This window comes from Typopeltis vanoorti, chromosome 26, assembly GCF_054136105.1.
Source record: "Typopeltis vanoorti isolate ZY-2024b chromosome 26, IOZ_Tvanoo_1.0, whole genome shotgun sequence".
NCBI lineage: Eukaryota > Metazoa > Arthropoda > Arachnida > Uropygi > Thelyphonidae > Typopeltis > Typopeltis vanoorti.
Genome location: NC_143574.1, coordinates 5,948,244 through 5,967,164, shown reverse-complemented (window position 1 = coordinate 5,967,164; position 18,921 = coordinate 5,948,244). Strand labels below are relative to the sequence as shown.

The window sequence follows — 18,921 nt, the reverse complement described above, 5'->3', positions numbered from 1 at the left end:
ACATAACAAAAATATTTCATGTGGTTGAATTCTCTTCATGAAAGACCTAATAAGGGAAAAGAAACACAAACTATAGTTTTATTATTAAGCAGCCATCTCCATGGTATCCAAAATGCACCTCCCATGATGCAAGCTTCATGGGAGGTGCATTTCACTATTATTCACATACTGGCTATCTCCTTAAACTCATTTATAGACAAGGCACTCATGTGACCATCTTTGGCAATCTATTCCACTTGTTTATCACTCTCCAAACAAAAAATTTAGTCTTTACATTATTTTTAACCACACTCTCAAATTCCGGAGGTGACCATTTATTCTTTACTACCTGGTCATGTAGAGGAAAACTTCTTTAACAAATTTCTATAAAACCACTTTACTCATTTATATGTTTCTATTTATCCTCGTCCTCCTCTTTTCTGCCTGTTAATTAAACTTTGTAACTTCCTAAAAATCTTCAATCTATCCTCATAGGAAGCACTCCACAAATCACTCATCATTCTGGTTACTGGTCTCTGAATCCTCTCCACTATTTCCATATTCTTAAGAAACTCAGATAACTAAACCTGTGCATAATAACAATCCAGATGTAGTTATATCAAAGCCTTATGAAGAGGAATATTAATTTCCTCTCCCTGGCTGTTAACATGTTTCTTAACATCCATGTGATTCTCATAGATAATTTGCCAACTTTTGCAATATGTCCCTTAAATCTCTAGCATCATCAATCTTTTGTAATGCAGTTTCATCCATGCAATATATGGACTGTAGTTTTTTAATCCTGAAGTACATGCTAACACACTGAACTAGCAGCTATTTTTCATTCACCCAGTCAGTCTGTTTAGATTACCTTTATTAACTATTGCTCACCATGATTTGGTTTTAGCATCATTAGAAGGACATTAATGGACTAGATGAGTACCATCCCACCTTTTGGTATGGTCAGCTTCCACAAAGAGAGCTGTGGCGAGTTAAGTAATGACACCTTAAAAACATATGCTCTCCAGTTGGAGGAAATGCCAGCTAGACCTCTAGCTGATAGATGATTTTCACTAGTGAAACACCACCCAGCTTATTAGAGGCATGAAGTGGCTATGGTCATGTTTCATATCCAGAGTAGGATTTCCAGTTTCTGTCCCTTCCCTTTCTCCTTACAGTGGAGAGCATGCCTTGTTGGGCATGCTCTCCACACTCTAATTATTGAACTACGAACCAGTACTTTGTTCATTCAAAGAGACAGCAGTAAAGCAGTTTCTGCATGTCAGCCACCAGATAATACACAGGACTGAACCTGTGTGTTGAGGCTTCCTAATCAGCTAGCAAATAATATTGTTGCATACTCTGCCAGGTTGTGCCTGGCAGGAGTCTGAGTATAGCAGCTTGCAAGGGGTACAGTTGAGAGTACACTTGGATTGGGTTCTGGACATTCCCTGTGTGGGAGCAATGTCCACAAGTCCTTCATCCTTATTGCAGGCCCCCACTCAATTAATTTTCCCAACATCCAAATCGAAAGACAGCATAAAAATTATAGTATTACTGTGGTTAAAAAAAAAACTCCCACAAGAAGCCACAAAAATTTGAAAAATATAAAAAATACAACAAACAAAAAAAATTGAAAAAAACAACAATAAAAATATGCTCAAAAAAAAAAAAAATCGAACAAAACTCCATGTAAAAATAATAATAAAAAAAACTTCCACAAGCTTATTAGTGTCTGAGGGCTTAATATTAACATCAATGATGTGCACCATAGCTTTTACTTGGTCTTACTTCTGGCTTAATTTACTGCCTTTATAGTTCTCATAATTAAGATGATGACACTGATATTTTTTATTATTGATATATGAAAGTTTATTCATTGCCTACAATTCAATCACCAAAAGAGTGAGATAATCTTCCTTGGAGGTTTCAACATCCATAGTTCCAAATGGCTCCCCTTCTTTAACCACGCTACCGGCCAAGACGTCTATAGACGTTCAAGTTATCATGGATGCGAAGTGCATATTAAAATTGTAATACCATTGATATTACATTGAAATATATGATGGATACGAAGCGTATGCGTATTTGATCCATAATGGCCGGTAAGGTGGTTAATTTCTTTTTACCGAGATAGAAGAGAAGCTGAATTACTTGTTGTCAGGAATGAAACAAATTGTTTACCTACATACATACGTATCAGAATTTCAGATAATCTCCATCATCCTCTCAATATTCTGAAACTTTTCTTAACCATATCTCCCTCCAAATACACTCTGACATAAGCTCTCCTCATGGCAACTCCAACCATAACATTGTCCATTTCTTTTTCTACAGATTTTTCCAACAGCCACTTTCAGCCTTGTTTCATATGGCACAACAACGATGACAACTGGGATGACTTTTTTGATTTCTATGCCTCTTTTCTCTGATGATTGTCCTCTGATAACTCTCTTGATCAAAACACTTCTTCTGATTTAATAAGTGAGGTTACTTTTGCTGGGATGAGTGTCTCTATTTCCCATTCTACTCAAAATTCCAGATCCTTATGCAAATCTTGGTTGTTGTTTTTTTTATTAACAAAAGTGACAAAGCAGTCTAAGCTAAAAATGCAGCACACATTTAATGACTCAAGTAAAAACTCCAGCCTTCCATTCAGCTTACACTACATTCTTCTTCTTCTGCCCTAATATATTTTCACCTTTTTCTCTCTCATCACCTAAAGATACGGTAGACAAACTTTTTGGTATAAATATTCTTCTCCAACTCTTGTTTAGATAACTATGAACAAATCTTTCTCTACTATTCCACAAACCACCCTCAGTATGCCTCCAATTTTTCAACAGAATATCAGAAAAATACCCTTGATACTAATAAATTCCCTGGCTCATATGGTATCTCACCAGTTGTAGTAAGAGCTTGTATATAACCTTTACAATATGTCCTATACATCTGGCATCGATCTATCCAACAGTATGGAAGCAACCTTTTATTGCCTGTTTTTTTAAAAAAGCAGATAAAAGTAAGCCATGAAACTATAATTTCCTTGCCCTCCTCAATGTTCTCAAAAGCAATGGAAAAGTCATCAACAACTATCTTCTCATTGCCTATAGACCAATCAGTTAATTAGTGATCACCAATATGGATTTTGCCATTTTAGTTCTACAGTAGACCTCCTAACTAACCTTACCAGCCTTTGGACACAAACCATGGAAAGATGTGACCAGTGACCACATGGATAATCTCATGTGGTCACTCTGGATATTTCTAAGGCATTTGTTTGAATCTAGAATTAGAACTTTCTTTCCAAGCTCCATCTCTCCCCTACCTTTGTTAACGTCTGCCTCGCTAAATACATCTCACCCTCCCCACTAATACTTAATTCTCCTACTACAACACTATTACTACTACTACTACCACCATCAATGCCATCTACTGCTCATCATCATCATCACTATCAACAATATTTTTTGTCTGTAAATTGTGTGTTCTGAAGGCTGATTTGTCTGTATGTAGGATGAAAAACCCGAGTTTCCTTGGGTGTTTCCTTGAATTGAAAAAGCCCATATAAGGATTCCCTTTGTCAAAAAAATTGGGGCGCAATTTTTTTAACATACTTCTCCTATCATTTTAACCTATCAAATGACTCCATAAAATCCCATCTAGGGAATGAGGAACCTTTATCTGGGTTTCAACTGAAGGTGAGTTAGCTTTTCTCATAGGCAGTAGGATTCTCACTCCTGGAAACTTGGGTTTTTCATCCCCACACAGTAGGCAAACTGGAACACATGCAAGTTACATAATACACCAGTCTCATAGCCTTAGTTACTTCAGCTGTAAATCCAAAAAACAAACTTTTCCACAAACTCATTCACTGACAAAACACTCCGAACCACCTCTGGTAACCCATTCTGCCAATTTACCACTATCCAAGCAAACAATTTAGTCCTAACTACATTCTTACATAACTTCCAGGGATGACCTCTTGTTCTCTCTTTTTTGCCATATATTAAAAAAGTCTTCTGGCTCAATCCAATAAAATCCCAAAATAATTTATATGTTTTCATCATATCCCCTATTTTCCATCTATTGACTAGTCTTTGTAACCAACAGACCTTTTTATCTTTCTAGGTAACATATCACGGACCTGTCATAATCTTATTCACTTGCTTCAGATTTCACAACTGAGGATCTCTCTACCTATTCCTGAATTCTGCCTTTTACCAACTTCTCCAATATTATAACCACCTCCTCCTGACATATTGACTGGCCTACAATTTCTTTCTTATTCTTTCATGGAGCATCCTTGATGCAATAGAACTATTCTGCTCTATTTCCACTCCCTAGGCACCTTCCCAGAACTAGGTTTAGATTAAACAGCTTGGTCAGATGAACTGCCCTTGCACGTTCTTATAATATACAGCTGATATTCCATCTTATCACAAAGCCATATTTGCATTAAGTTTCCACAATATCATAAGCATCTCCAGTTCATCTACTGCTATTCTCATATTAGTCAATGTCACATTGACTGATATATCTCATATATATATCATTCCTGATATATGAGATAGTGTCAATATTGACTGACATGATTGAATGATATCTCATATTGATTGATATCTTCAACTGGAATGTACACCCTTGCAAAATGATGACTCAGTAACTCAACTATTCCATTTGCTTCCGTAACCCCTACCATCAACATTTGTTAAAGTCATCCTCCTGTAGTCATTTGTCCTTTTATTTGCTATATAGAAAAATAATCCTTAAGGATTTTCTTTGCCTTGCTAAGCTAGCTTCCTCTCATAATCGTTTTCCTTACCATATTGATCACCCTTTTGGCCATGTTTTGCATGGCTTGTGAGCTCGCTGATAACCTTTCTCTTTACATACTTTTACAACTTTTTCAGTTTCTGCAATGCCTAGTTGATGATACTACTCATCCATGTAACTCTTACTTGATTTATCCTCTTGACTGGGTAATTCCATCCAAATGATGTCACTGTAACATCACTCAAAGTTGACCTCACACATCACCTTCCAAATCTGTATAGAAGATTGGCTGCTATATAGATGACCATACCATTAACAGCTCACATATGTATCCTCTGATCAGCTGTCAGAAACATCAGATGATCCTTAATATTAAGCCTGAATGCCTGGTGTGAAAGTGGTTGGTCTTCCATCGCTGTCCAATTTGGCTTACATTTGTGCTCTAGCATTAATACCAATCCTGCATCTTTTTTATATAGTCCATACTTTTCTGGCATCTATCCTGTGTCATGGAAGCTTATATTTATCCTATCCCAAATCAGCAAGGATGGTTGGCCGGCATACTGATTTGATGTTTTGTTTTGTGAGTGAGTGAGTGAATGAATGAATGAAATAGGTGAGTTTAAGGAAAAGCTCAATGGGTACTGTGTTGAGTGCATGTGTGGCACTCCTGCATTGAGTGCTCTGATTCCATGGAGGTGCATGAATAATAATAATATTTATTTCCTTTTGCAAATCATATTTCTCATCTTTACTGAAGGGACCTGAAGTTATATAATACAGTTATAATTTACTTACAAATCAATCAAAACAAATTAAAAAAAGGCATTAAAGATTAAGAAAGTATGGTATTTTAAAAGGTGTTCTACATTTTTTGAGGTTTCTTGGTTCAGGCAAACAAAAAGTCAGCTAACTAATGTATGCAAATATAAATATTTTACCTGCAATGTACAGTAATGGGTCCTTCTTGGCCGAATTGCTCTTTAGTTTTGTGGACTTGGCCAATGAAGTCAATGAAACCTTCTCCTGATTTAGGTACACCTTGCTCTGGCCAGTCTGTATAATGAAACTGCCTTATTGTTCTTGACTGACCATCCTGCAGTAAATAAACACAATAAATAACATTGATTAAATGTTACTCTGATCTAAAAATATAATTATGTTGCATTTTTAAAAAACTCTATGCTAAGTTTTTTAATAGAGATATTTTAAAATGAATTATTACTTATCAAGTGGTACCCTGAGAAAGAATAAAAAACAGGTAACTTCAGATAACTTATATCAAAGAAGAAAATATTTACGATCAACTTTCATCCACTTCTTAATATGAGCATTACCCGGAATTCATACACAAGTAGTGGCGGCAGGTGAAAATTTTAAGTGAGGGTGCTGCATATACAAAATGTCCAAGCAGTTAGCCTAGTGGTTATGTGCTTTGCAACCATATGCCTGGGGAAGGAGTGTCCTAGGTTCGATTCCCATCGATGACGTGAGGAGCTTAAGGATCTTCCTTAGCCATAGACAAGTTAGCTGGTCTTGGGCGTGGGCAGCAGGGTTTTTCCCTGAGTTTATCTGGGGTTTTTTCATCCCGCAAGCAGGCAAACTGGCCGAGTGACCACACACAGATACAGTCAGGACTACTTAAGACAATCCCTCCAGCCATAGGTCTGAATTGTCAGCTATGCCAGTCCCGAGCCCGGATAAAAGTAGGGGGATTGAGGTGGGGCCGTACCTCCCCGTAGAAGGGGCTCATGGCTGTTGAATCACCATACGAAATGAATGAATGAATATGCAAAATAAGAAAAATAATTCATTTTTTCCTAATCAGTAACCAATTTATTAATAAGTAAATTTACATATTAAAAAAATTTGCTTTATTAAAAATATTATTTGAAACCAAAATCCATAAATAAAATAAGATTTATCAAAAATATTTCACCCTCACCACAAATGCACACCAATAATAAAAGTTTTGTATCTCACAGAAATAACTGCGCAAGCATACAATTTATCTGTAGCGATACTGCTCAATGAGCAGTGTCAGATTCACTTGTTTCGTGCAGTGACAAATGCAAATGAATATCGGTGAGTTTAGCCACAACTGACTGAACATGATAATTCCGACACTGTGTTAAATCACTGTGCATTTGTTTTGTAATCTAAAGTGTTAATCGAACAATTTCAATTATTAACTATTCAATCAGTGTCAAAACATAAGCTGTAACCTTTAACATATATTGCATTTATATAATGTTGTAAGCATTGTTATTATTTATAAACACAAACAAAATTTCATTTTTTTGGTTTTTTCTTTGGGGTGGTGCAGTGTCACAGTGCATATGTACAAGCCGCCACTGTACGCAACCATATACAAAATTCAACTGCAACTGTCCAGAAAATCACATATCATGTGATAACAAGGTTGATAAAAAAGATTAAGTATCCATAGTTTCACTGATTAATGAGCTTCAGTCTACCTGAAATGTATTATTATTATTATTATTACATAAAAAATCATATCCTCTTAAATTCGTACAATGCAGGTGCATCTGACACTTTTTTTTTTTAATGCAACTCTCACCTCTTAACCATGAAAGGTTGTAAACCTATAATACTAATGTACGATAGGTTTACAACATATTAATGTGCTAATATACTAACAGGATACTAATGTACATTAGTATTTTGGGTTAATGGATTTTTTTATAACTGTTTTGTGTTTTTTATTCATTTTTAACTTGGTCTGGAAACCTGCTCTAAAGACCAAACATTGTACTTTATCAAGCCATTTCAGGCATCCAATAACAGGGCAGTGGTCACACAATAGGCAATGAAATTCATCTAGCAACTAAAGACAATCACATACATCCATGCCCAACACACGATTCAAACCTGCAGCCTGTCAATTGGAAAGTCAATATGCTAACCACTCAGCCAATAAGGCTAGCTAAGATCCTCTCATCAAATGTCTATTTGATTTTGAGTGTTCTCACAGTTTCCTCCTTTTTTTCAAACTGCACAACAAGCAAGACTTCTATCCTCTTTCCTATTGTTATTCAACATTACTTTTCAATGCATTTCCACTACACTGTCAGCAGATACTCTATCTCCAGCAACTAATATCAGTTTTCCATATTTATCCTTTAACCTACTAATGACAGAGCTGTAGAATTCTCTAGGGTTTTGCTTTACTGTTTCAGCCAATCTCCTTTCATGTACCAGTTTTTCCTTCCTCATAACACTTGTCATCTCCCTCGCACATTATTTTCTGCTTTCAGTCAATGCTTAGATAGTTAAAGTCACCAATTATTATCACTTTTCTGTCACTCCCAGCCTCATTTATCTAACATTTCAGAATCATCTCTCTTCTATATACATTTCCTGGCCTGTAGCAAAATTCCATTAAATATCGAAAATTCATGCTTGCTTCAACCTCAACTTCACACCAGATGGCCATAAAGCTATTAACTTTCTTCTTCTTCTCTTCCATCTAAGATGGGCTGAGTCTTCTCTTGAACAGGATCTTCCAGTCTTCTCTATTCCTGGCTGTCCAAAAAAGTTCCTTATATGTTCTGCATCCCGAGATGCTCTATTGATTTCGGCCAGGTAATTCTTGATCTTCTTTTTCAGTTGGAAAAGTATTGATTAGGAAGTTAGGAAGTCTGTCTGCATCCATGCATACAGTGTAGCCAAACCATCTCAGTTGTTGTTTTCTAATTTTTTCTATTATTGTCTTTTTATACAATAATTCTTGTCTGACTGTGCTGTTTGTTTTCTTTTATATGAAGCTATTATCACAATTGCTTTTTTCAAGTTTCCCCATGGAGGTGACACAACTCTTCTGAAATCATCAGTAATACCTAACCTTTCCTTATATATTCTGTCTTTTCGAAAAAGAGTGCATCATCTTTCATTAACCATATCTCACTGACACCAATGATTTGCAGACTACCTAACTGTATCAAGGTCTCATACTGTCCACCTTTATTCCTAATATGCCTTGAATTGGTATATAAGCGCAGTAGCTTCCCCCTATTTTCCCTTTCCTTTCCACAATTCCTCACCCAATCATTCAAGTCTATTGACCTGTTGCTCTCATTGAGACCATTCTTATTTTGCTTTTCTTATCCTTTATCTCATATTGATCATGGAAGTTTACACTCACTGTCCAACCATACAGTTTTCATTTTCCTGATAGCCTACCTACACAAGCTTCTTTGCTCATTCAACAATTTACCAGCTTCACACTGCTACTCTTACTCAAATGGAGACCTTCTGCAGCAAACAGCTCTCCTATCTTCAAATTTATACATACACCCATGTACTTAAGTCCTCTTGTAATTCTACTAGATATCATGCCATTTGTAATCACCGTTCATCTCCCTACTATCATACTTTGGCAACATGCAGTTTTTCCTCTCAGACTCTTTGATATCACTATCTCTGTCTGCACAGCCTCAGTCACTCAACCTATTGTATTTTTTAAGGAAATTACAATGTAGACTAATATATTAACTAACAGAAATTTAATTAACACTTTCAATATTTTGGCAAAGTGAAACTGCCATCATCAGGAAACAAACTACAAGAATAATAAGATATCTTCATGCAGGTATTACACTAAGTAATGAAAATGAAGCATGTCAACTGAGGGTTGGCTAAAGTCCTAAATAAAACCATTTCCTAATGGGCTGAATTGGGTTGCCATGGCTGCTGGGTTGAAGTACAGAGGGTGAGAACTTACCAAATTTGGGGTAGTTTCATGCAACCAAATTTGCTGAGATTAGAGTAATTTCTTAAGGAAAAGTCTTTTATATTTATATTTGCTGTGATGGAGTAGAGTGGCCTTCTTCCAGCATATCTTATGGTGAGTGTCCAAAGCATGGTCAGCAAGTCCTGAGCTATAGTGGTGGAAACAGATCTAGTCCTTATGCTAATTTTTTACATGGTCTGTAAGTGGGTTGAAGATTGTATTTTTTTAAAGATTTTAGTTAGTTTTTTTCAGATGTGTGCCTTTGATATATGAAATGGTTAAAGCTTTGGTATAGTTATCTGTTCTGGAGAAGAGAGGGGAGGTGTGTGCAGGTAAGAATTGTGCAATTGGCTAAAAAGCTTTATTGAATGTGCTCAAGTTCGGTGGAGAGGGCACTGTTATCTGAACTAATTAATTTAGCCCTGTTATATAAAGATAATCCCATACGGTTGGGAGGGGATGATGTGACTGTTTGCGAATGTCTCTATCACTATTGTGTGAGGGTTTTCTGTAAATAGAGAATGCCAGGAATCCATCAGGCTGGGATGTAATTAAAGTATCTAGGAAGGGGAGATTGTTGTTGATGAATATGTAAATTTTGACCAGTAAAATCAAATTATAAGAAGGAATATACTGGATTTATTTGGCCATATTAATACAATTAAACAAAACTGACTGGTTTCACTTAATTTGTATGACAAAGTATTATCAGTATATTGGAAAAGCATATTAGCTAAATATTTTGCTAATTTATGGGTGGGTGAATCAATGGCATCTACAATGGCATAATGGTACATTCTGTTTATGGATTTTAGATAGTCTGTATATATGGGGAGGGGGGGGGGATTTACAATTATATGATTTTATAATCTCCGAGAGTCGGAAGCTCCACAACTTAAAAATTAGGTCAAAATTCCAACCAATAGAAAATAACAGATATACAGCCAAGACAAAAACACTAAGCTGACATGACATAGCCTCCACTTTTCCCACGAGCTCCGAAGATGACACTCAGTCAAAACGGCTCACACCTTGTTACTCCCACCCCTAATCTTGATTCATCATATTCTATCCTTCTCCTTTCCCTAAAAATATTCTATCTTTCACCTTCTTCCCAAAGAATTCACAGTCCACCCTTGAAACCTGGGTTTTAAATTCACATACCTTTATTTTATCTGAAATTCTCCCACATATTTCTATCTCCACATCCCCCCCCCCCTTCCTTTCTTCAGCAGTAGGTTATCACTATATATCTGATACTACTAGACAACCAAGAATATCGAACAATTATTCCTTCCTTATATTCCTCATGCATCTATGTCTTTAAAATACCAATAATGCCCTAAAAAACTGGGTAAAAAACCACTGACATCATAAAAGGGGTACTCCTAATGAAAAATAGACAAAATAGTCATAAAAACTAATATTAATTTAGAGGAGTAATATGCAAAATTTTCCAGAAATAATATCCATATGATTTTAGTTTATTAGTAACTTCAACAGGCCAGAAGGTAACATTTTTAAGGAGTCTGTGAAGTGATCTATCTGACCTGTGTTGTGTATTGGTAGTCTAAGGGAAAGTATGTTGAGAGATCTTTAAGCAAAGATGCAAGTTTTAATGTGTCATCATGGTAATTTAAAACTACCATGGCATTTCCCTGATCAGATTTAGTAATTACTGTTTTATTATTCTTCTTAATTTCTATTAGTGCTTCATATTCTGTATAGAAGAGATTAATTTTTGTTAGTTTTTATTCTATCAGTATTGGCAACATCTAGTCTGATATTGTTAGCAATATGGGTAGGAAGAGTAAGAATCCCATGTTCAATCTGAATCTGAACAATAAATTAAGATCCAAGGCATATCGAACAAATAACTAAAATCCCCCAAAAAATGCAACCTTCTAACCACTTTTATTAGTTTACAAACCCTATAAAAAATTAGCATTCCTTATCTGCTCTATCAAAGACCAGCCACAGTCCCTAGACCTGAGTGCTGTTTACCAGGTCCATTGTAGTTGTAAACCATCCTACAATGGCCAAACAGGCAGGACAGCCAATATCAGAATTGCTGAGCATAAGGACTAGATCCATTTCCACCAATACTGTCGCTCAGGATTTGCTGGCCATGCTTTTGACACTCGCCATAAGATATGCTGGAAGAAGGCCACTCGATTCCATCACAACAAATATAAATACAAAAGACATGTTAAAAGTGAGCCATATTATTGCCAAACATAAGAAACCCTTTAGTGATGGTGCAATTTTTAAAAAAGCATTTCTTGAAGCAGCTGAATCGTTGTTTTGTAATTTTGAAAATAAATCAGAAATAGTTGCTGCTATCAACGAAATACAATTATAACAAAATACAGTTGCAAAATGAGTAGAAGAAATAAATTCGGATCTAAAAGAGCAGCTAATGCAGGATATTAAGGATTGTCAGCACTTTTTACTTCAGTTGGACGAATCTACTGATGCAGTTGACATCGCCCAAACTTGTTGCAGTGTAGAATAAGTAATGCTGGTTCATCAGGAAGTTCAAAACGAAATGTTTATTTTAATCAGTGTGGTTAAAAAGCTGCAATATTCTTTTAAGCATTATAACTAATTAATATTATAATAATTATAACATATTGTAATAATAATAAATAATATCACGATAATTTTTTCTTTGTCTAAACATAAATTAGAAATCTTATACCTTATACTCCAATTTTGAAAAAGGTAGATTGCAGGTATATCTGTATGGACAATTTCAATCTTATGCAAACATTAGTTGACACCCCTGATCTATATGGATCACATTATGAAAAGAAAGTAGCATTAAGCTTGATATTAGAATTGGAGATGTCAAACTTAGTTCTTTGCTTTATGCAGATGATGTCGTACTCCAAAGCATATTTAGTGCAAGTCTCTAGGTTTCTCTAATTAAAATGAATAACAGCTGTAACAAATTTGGCATGAAAATCAGTAATAAAAAGACCAAAACTATGAAAATAACCAGAAGCATAGAAAACTCCTGATTGGCGAGTCTATAGAACAGTGATTCTCAACCATTGTGCCGCAGCACTTTGGTGTGCCGCCACTGCGAATACCCATACATAAGCGGCGTCAGACAAGTGGTTCAATTAGTTCTATCTTCCTAGCGGGGACTGGCTGAACCAATGTGCATGGCTATTATAGTTCTGGCTACTGGCTAACAAAGCTACATATCAGTTTAGTTTACTAGTCGCCCGCTTGATGTGTGCATATGGTTAGTTACAACTTATATATTTGTTTTTGTACGTGCAATACCACAATATTGTGTAGTCAAACTTAATTAAAACGGATTCAAAGGCAATATACAATATGTCGTTTTTAATAATTTTTTGACAAAATTATTTTTATTTTCAATGAACCCCCTAAAATGGATAAATGGATAAAAAAAAGAAAGCTTAACTACGATAATGATGATGCTAGCGATCATGCTAACGAGTCCAGTACAAGTAAAGATGTTTCCTCCGCCAAAAAATGTAATGTTCATCGTAAGTATAATGATGACTTCTTAAAATTTGGATTTACATCTACAATGGAAAATGATAAAACCATTCCCGAGTGTGTGGTATGTGGTTGTAAATTATCAAACAGTGCTATGGTTCCGAGCAAGCTCCAACGTCACCTGCTCACTAATCATCCTTCGCTAGCATCAAAAGACAAAGCCTACTTTCAAAATTCCTTATCTGCAAGATCCAAACAATTAAAGATTTTTAAAAAGCAAATTAGTGTGTCTGAAAAAGCTCAGATAGCTTCTTATGAAGTGGCTGAATTAATTGCTCTCAAATTAAAATCTCATAATTTGGCTGAAGAAATTATATTACCTGCTTGTCGTAAAATTGTAAAAAGAATGATCGGTGAATCAGCAGAAATTGATGTTTGTAAAATACCACTTTCAAATGACACAATTCATTGCAAAATTATAGACTTGTCTCAAAATATTGAAGAAAATACTGCTAAAACTCTTGCAAATTCAAATTTTGCTTTACAAATCGACGAAACAACTGATAGTACGGGAAAAGCACACTTAATTGCATTCGTTCGATTCATTCACGAAAATGATATAATTAATCAATTTTTATGTTGTCATGAATTATCTGATTTCACAACAGGAAAACATATTTTCGATGAAATTAATTCTTATTTACAAGAAATTAAAATTTCGTGGAATTTGTGCATTGGCATTTGTACAGATGGTGCTCCGGCTATGACAGATCTATAAAATATTTGTAGCACACGATATTAGTTACCCATTGTTTTTGTAATGAGTGTTTCCTGATGGAAACACTCATTACAAAACAATTACCATCAGATTGAAAGTAGTGCTGGAACAATGTGTTAAAATGATTAATTATATAAAATCAAGACCATTAAAAAGTTTCCTGTTTAGTCACTTATGCCAGGCTATGGAGTCTAAATACAAATCATTGTTACTATACAGGGAAGTCAGGTGGTTATCCAGAGGGAAAGTTTTGTCTCACGTGCTTGAATTAAAAAACGAGATAAAGATATTTTTTGAACAAGATAATAATGATTTTGTTGGTTTGTTGGATGACAAAATATGGCGTGCTAAGCTGGCTTACTTATCTGATATTTTTGTTATTTTTAATAACATAAATACGAGTTTGCAAGGACCGAAAGAGAATATTTTAAACTCAACCGATAAATTGTTGGGATTTCAAAAAAAAATTACTTTATGGAAGAATAAAGCACAAGAAGGTAGTTTAGAAAAGTTTGAGTCAGTTCCAAAAGATTGTTATAAAATAATTCATAAAATAGTTATTGATCATTTGACAATACTAGAGCAAAAAATTGTTCATTACTTTCCAAATTTAGAAATAAAAAAATTTGATTGGATTCAGAATCCATTTGTGATAAACGACACATCGATGTATGAACTAACTTTGAAAGAAGAAGAAGAACTGATTTCTGTGTGTAATAACCGAGATTTAATTTCAAAACATTCAGAAGAATCAATTAATTCGTTCTGGATTAATCTTAGATATGATTATCCAACAATATCACAAAAAGCTTTAAGTGTGTTATTACAATTTTCCACATCTTATTTGTGCGAATTCGGATTTTCGGCTTTGACCGATATAAAAACGAAAAAAAGATCCAGACTTTTAAATCTGGATCACGAAATGAGAGTAGCATTATCATTTATATGCCCAAATATAAATGAAGTTATCAAAAAAAACGTGCTCAAATTTTGCATTAAATGTAATTTATCATTAAATAAACATTTTGTTTACTTTGTAATGTAATTTCATTTTATATTTTATTGCAAATTATTATTGTATGCTATTTTTACAAAATATATTATAGGTACATGAATTAATTAACCAAGTAAAATTCTTTTAAATTTATCTTATTGTTAGTGTGCCGCCAAATTTTAAAATTATTAAAAGTGTACCGTGACGAAAAAAAGGTTGAGAATCACTGCTATAGAACAAGTAAAATGTTTCAGTTATTTAGGTACAGTTTGAGTGAAGAATGCAAGTTAAATCTGGAAATAGACAACAGAATAAAGAAAAATGGTAGGGTGAGTAGCCAGGTGAAAAAAATTTATATATCTTGTTTACTAACAGTATTTAAACCATTTTTAAGTTATGGATCTGAGAGTTGGGTTAGAAATAAAGCACTTGATCAAAGACTAAAGACATGAGGATTGTGAGAAAAATTATGGGAGTGAACCAATGGCATCAATGGCAGAATCATATTAAAAATGAAGATATCAGAAAGGAACTTGTCATCATTAGCATTCAAGAATGTATCAGCAGAACTAATCTAAGGTGATATGGCCACTTAAATAGAATGGGTGAGGAAAGGTTAAGAAAACAAGTGCTTGATACTAAGATGGCAAGAAAGAGATTCAGAGTAAAGCCATGGGTTGATTGATTCAGTCAGAAGTGCCTTAAAAGCACAAAATGTTAGATAAGACATATTGGAGTGCTCATAAGTAATAAATCTATGTGGAGGAAAATTGTTGATAGGAGATCAACAATCATCTGTTGAGGGTACATATCAGGAAATTGATGATAATGATGAAGTCTCCAAAAAACATTAAACTCTTCAGTGATTCTTACTATTAGGAGAGTTGAATTGGAGAAAATTGCAGATTTCAATAGAATGACAAAAGTTCAAAATGGTTGATGACATCAGGAGTGTGACAGAGACAGGACATCGAGATTTTAATTTAAATATATATATATATATATAAATTGGATACTTCTAATATAATCAGAGTGAAAATATATGCACAAATATCACTTTTAAGAAGTGAACAATCAAAGAGTATGTAACTAGGAAATCTTAGATGAGCAGTGCTTGAAGATGAAATTTGAGTTTCTGTTAGAAAAAAGTATATGCGGTTTTGTGGAAATGACATTGCTGAGGAATGAATCTGAAAAGCATTGGGTGGTTTCCCATCTCTGCATATAATCTATTTTATTGTTTGACTTTTTTCCATAGTTGTTGCTTAAGGAGAGCCATGGAAGATACAGTAATGGATTCTTTATTAAGAAATACACATGTATTTCACCCGTCTCCTCTGCAAATCATGACCCTTGGGAGCATCTCCCCCCCCAACACACACACACACACACACACACACACACACACACACACACACACACACACACACACACACACACACACACACACACACACACACACACAGCTTCTCTGATCTTTTCCAACACATCAGGCATTCTGCCAGGTGTGACAACTGACCTGTAAGTATTGAAGCATAAACATTAGGTTTGGTTAAATATTAACCAGTCTGCAGATGGCTATTTTAAAGATATACCTTCAAAAATAAGAAATGCTGGATCTCTCCATGATGTTTGATAATTCAAAACATTATTCATATTGCACACCAAAAGAAATGGGGAAAAGGTAAACCTGGTATTTACTCTGGAGTCCACGTGGTTTTGGGCTACTTAAAGCTTCTAATAAGCAATGGCAATTTTGGTTAGTAATTTTCCATTTTAATGATTTAGTTATTATTATTATTATTATTAGTATTAAACAAGACCTCATGGAGTCAAAGACTCATCTAGGAGGTCCTTTTATCTCACACACACATCTCATCATACCGTGTCTTAAACACATTCAAACTCCTTGCAGACACCACACTCTCAGGCAAGGCATTCCAATCACTCACAACTCTGCCTCTCAGTCCCCTACTCACACCCTCTTTATACAGTTTCCAGGGATGACCTCTGGTTCTCCCCTGATCTCCCACTATTCTCTGTAGAACCTCTCCACCACTGATCCTATAACAGCCCCTTACCAACTTATAGGTCTCTATCATATCGCCCCTTTTCCTTCTCTCCACTAGACTCTGCAAATTACATCTTTTCAATCTTTCCTCATACTCGACATTCCAGAGGCCAGAAACTACCTTAGTCAGTCGCCTTTGGACCCTTTCCAACATCTCTTCATCCTTCTGAAAACCAGGTGACCAAATCTGGGCACAATAGTCCATGTGTGGCCTAATCAAAGCCTTATACCCTAAATTTTAGATCCTTATCCACTATCACCCCCAGATCTCTTATTTCCTCTACTTCCAACAATACATTCTCACCAAGCATAAATTCTGCATCCCATCTTTGTTTTCCAAATTTTAAAACCTTACATTTTGCAACATTGAACTCACATCCCCATTTGCTTGCCCAATCAATCAATTTATTCAAGTCTTCTTGCAAGGCCACAACATCTTCACTACTCTTTATGGTTCGTCCCAACTTTGCATCATCTGCAAACAACTGAATATCTCCATCCAAATCTTCACCAATATCATTAATATACAAGTTAAATAGTAATGGCCCCAAAACAGACCCCTGAGGCACTCCACTAGTGACTTTCCTTTTCCTCGATATTGCACCCCCATACACAACTTGTTGATACCTATCAGATAGCCAGTCTCCAATCCAATGCACTAATCTAATATCCAACCCCATCTGCTCTAGTTTGACTGTCAACTTATCATGAGGTACTCTATCAAAAGCTTTTGCGAAATCCAAGTATATTACTATGTATCCTTCTCCTCTGTCCAAGGAAGCAGTCACTTTATTGTAATAAGTAAGTAGATTACTAAAACATGACCTCCCTTTAGCAAATCTATGCTGTCCATCAAAGATTATACCATTGTTGTCAACCCAACTCTGGATCCTAGTTCTCAGAAGCTTCTCCAAAAACTTAACCACAACACCTGACACACAGATAGGCCTATAGTTTGATGCTTGAGTTCGATCACCTCCTTTATGAAGTGGCACAATCTTGCCCTCCTTCCACTCCTTAGGAACTTGACCAAGTGCAAGACTCGTATTAAAAAAATATGTCAAGGCAGGTGTCAGCTCTCTGGCACATTCCTTTAGTATACGCGGTGATATATTATCAAGTCCCACAGCCTTATTTACATCTAGTTTACTCAACTCCCCAAACACGTCTTCCTCACTTACAGTCAGTCTCTCCTCCCCATCATCAACTGCTCTTAATCTCTCCATGAAGTCACATTCACAAGATTGAAAGATCTTTATGAACTGCTCATTAAGTATCTCCACCACACATTCTGCAACAGCTGTCTTTATACCATTTCCTCCAATCAATGTCATCCTTCCATAATCATTCTTTCTTTTGCTGGCCACATATCGAAAGAACTCCCTACGATTCTTTTTGGCTTCATTAGCTAACTGCTGTTTATACCTCTCTTTAGCTACTCTCACCAACCAAGTCACCCTCCTTGCCTGGTCTTTGTAGATCTCATGAAATTGGTTACTTCCACTTCTCTTATGCTGCCTCCACAATGCCCTTTTTCTCTGTATTGCATGCTTAATCTCTTTATTCATCCATCTCACACCTACCTTATTTAACCTTCTCACCCATGGTATACATTTAGCCATTGCATCTACTAAATAGTTTTTGAAAATCCCCCAAAATGCATTGATCTCTTTTCCAGCTAACTCCTCATTCCATGCTACACCTGCAAGCTATCTCCTGAGCTCTTCATAATCACCCCCCCCCCTTGTAGTTCCACATATACCCTTTTTTCACAGGGGTCCTTGCACTGCTGGCAATCACCTCATGGTCACTTTCACCAATTGGTGGATGATTTGACACCTCATTGATAATTACATCCTCCGATGAGATGACCAAATCCAAGACCCTTAATCCTCGTGTGCCCTCTGTTACATACTGTCTGAGGTAGTTATCCCTCAAAAACTCAAGAAACTCATTTTCTTTACTTCCGGTTGCTATTTCTTCATTCCAGTCTATATTGCCATAATTAAAATCACCCATAATGATCACCCTTTTCTTATTTGACTATACATTTCACTATCACCACCATCCACATTACCAGGTCTATAACAACA

General features: G+C 35.5%; 1 protein-coding gene across 4 annotated transcripts in view; it reads right to left on the bottom strand.

Annotated features, from left to right (window-relative positions):
• Positions 1–18,921, bottom strand: part of LOC150092284 (tyrosine-protein phosphatase Lar-like) — a 1,042,795-nt gene that overhangs the window by 26,100 nt on the left and 997,774 nt on the right. For all 4 annotated transcript variants that reach the window (XM_090415047.1, XM_090415048.1, XM_090415049.1 and 1 more), the window contains exon 34: positions 5,697–5,851. In XM_090415047.1, the coding sequence (XP_090271173.1) occupies positions 5,697–5,851 (155 nt within the window). The remainder of the gene's footprint in view (positions 1–5,696; positions 5,852–18,921) is intronic.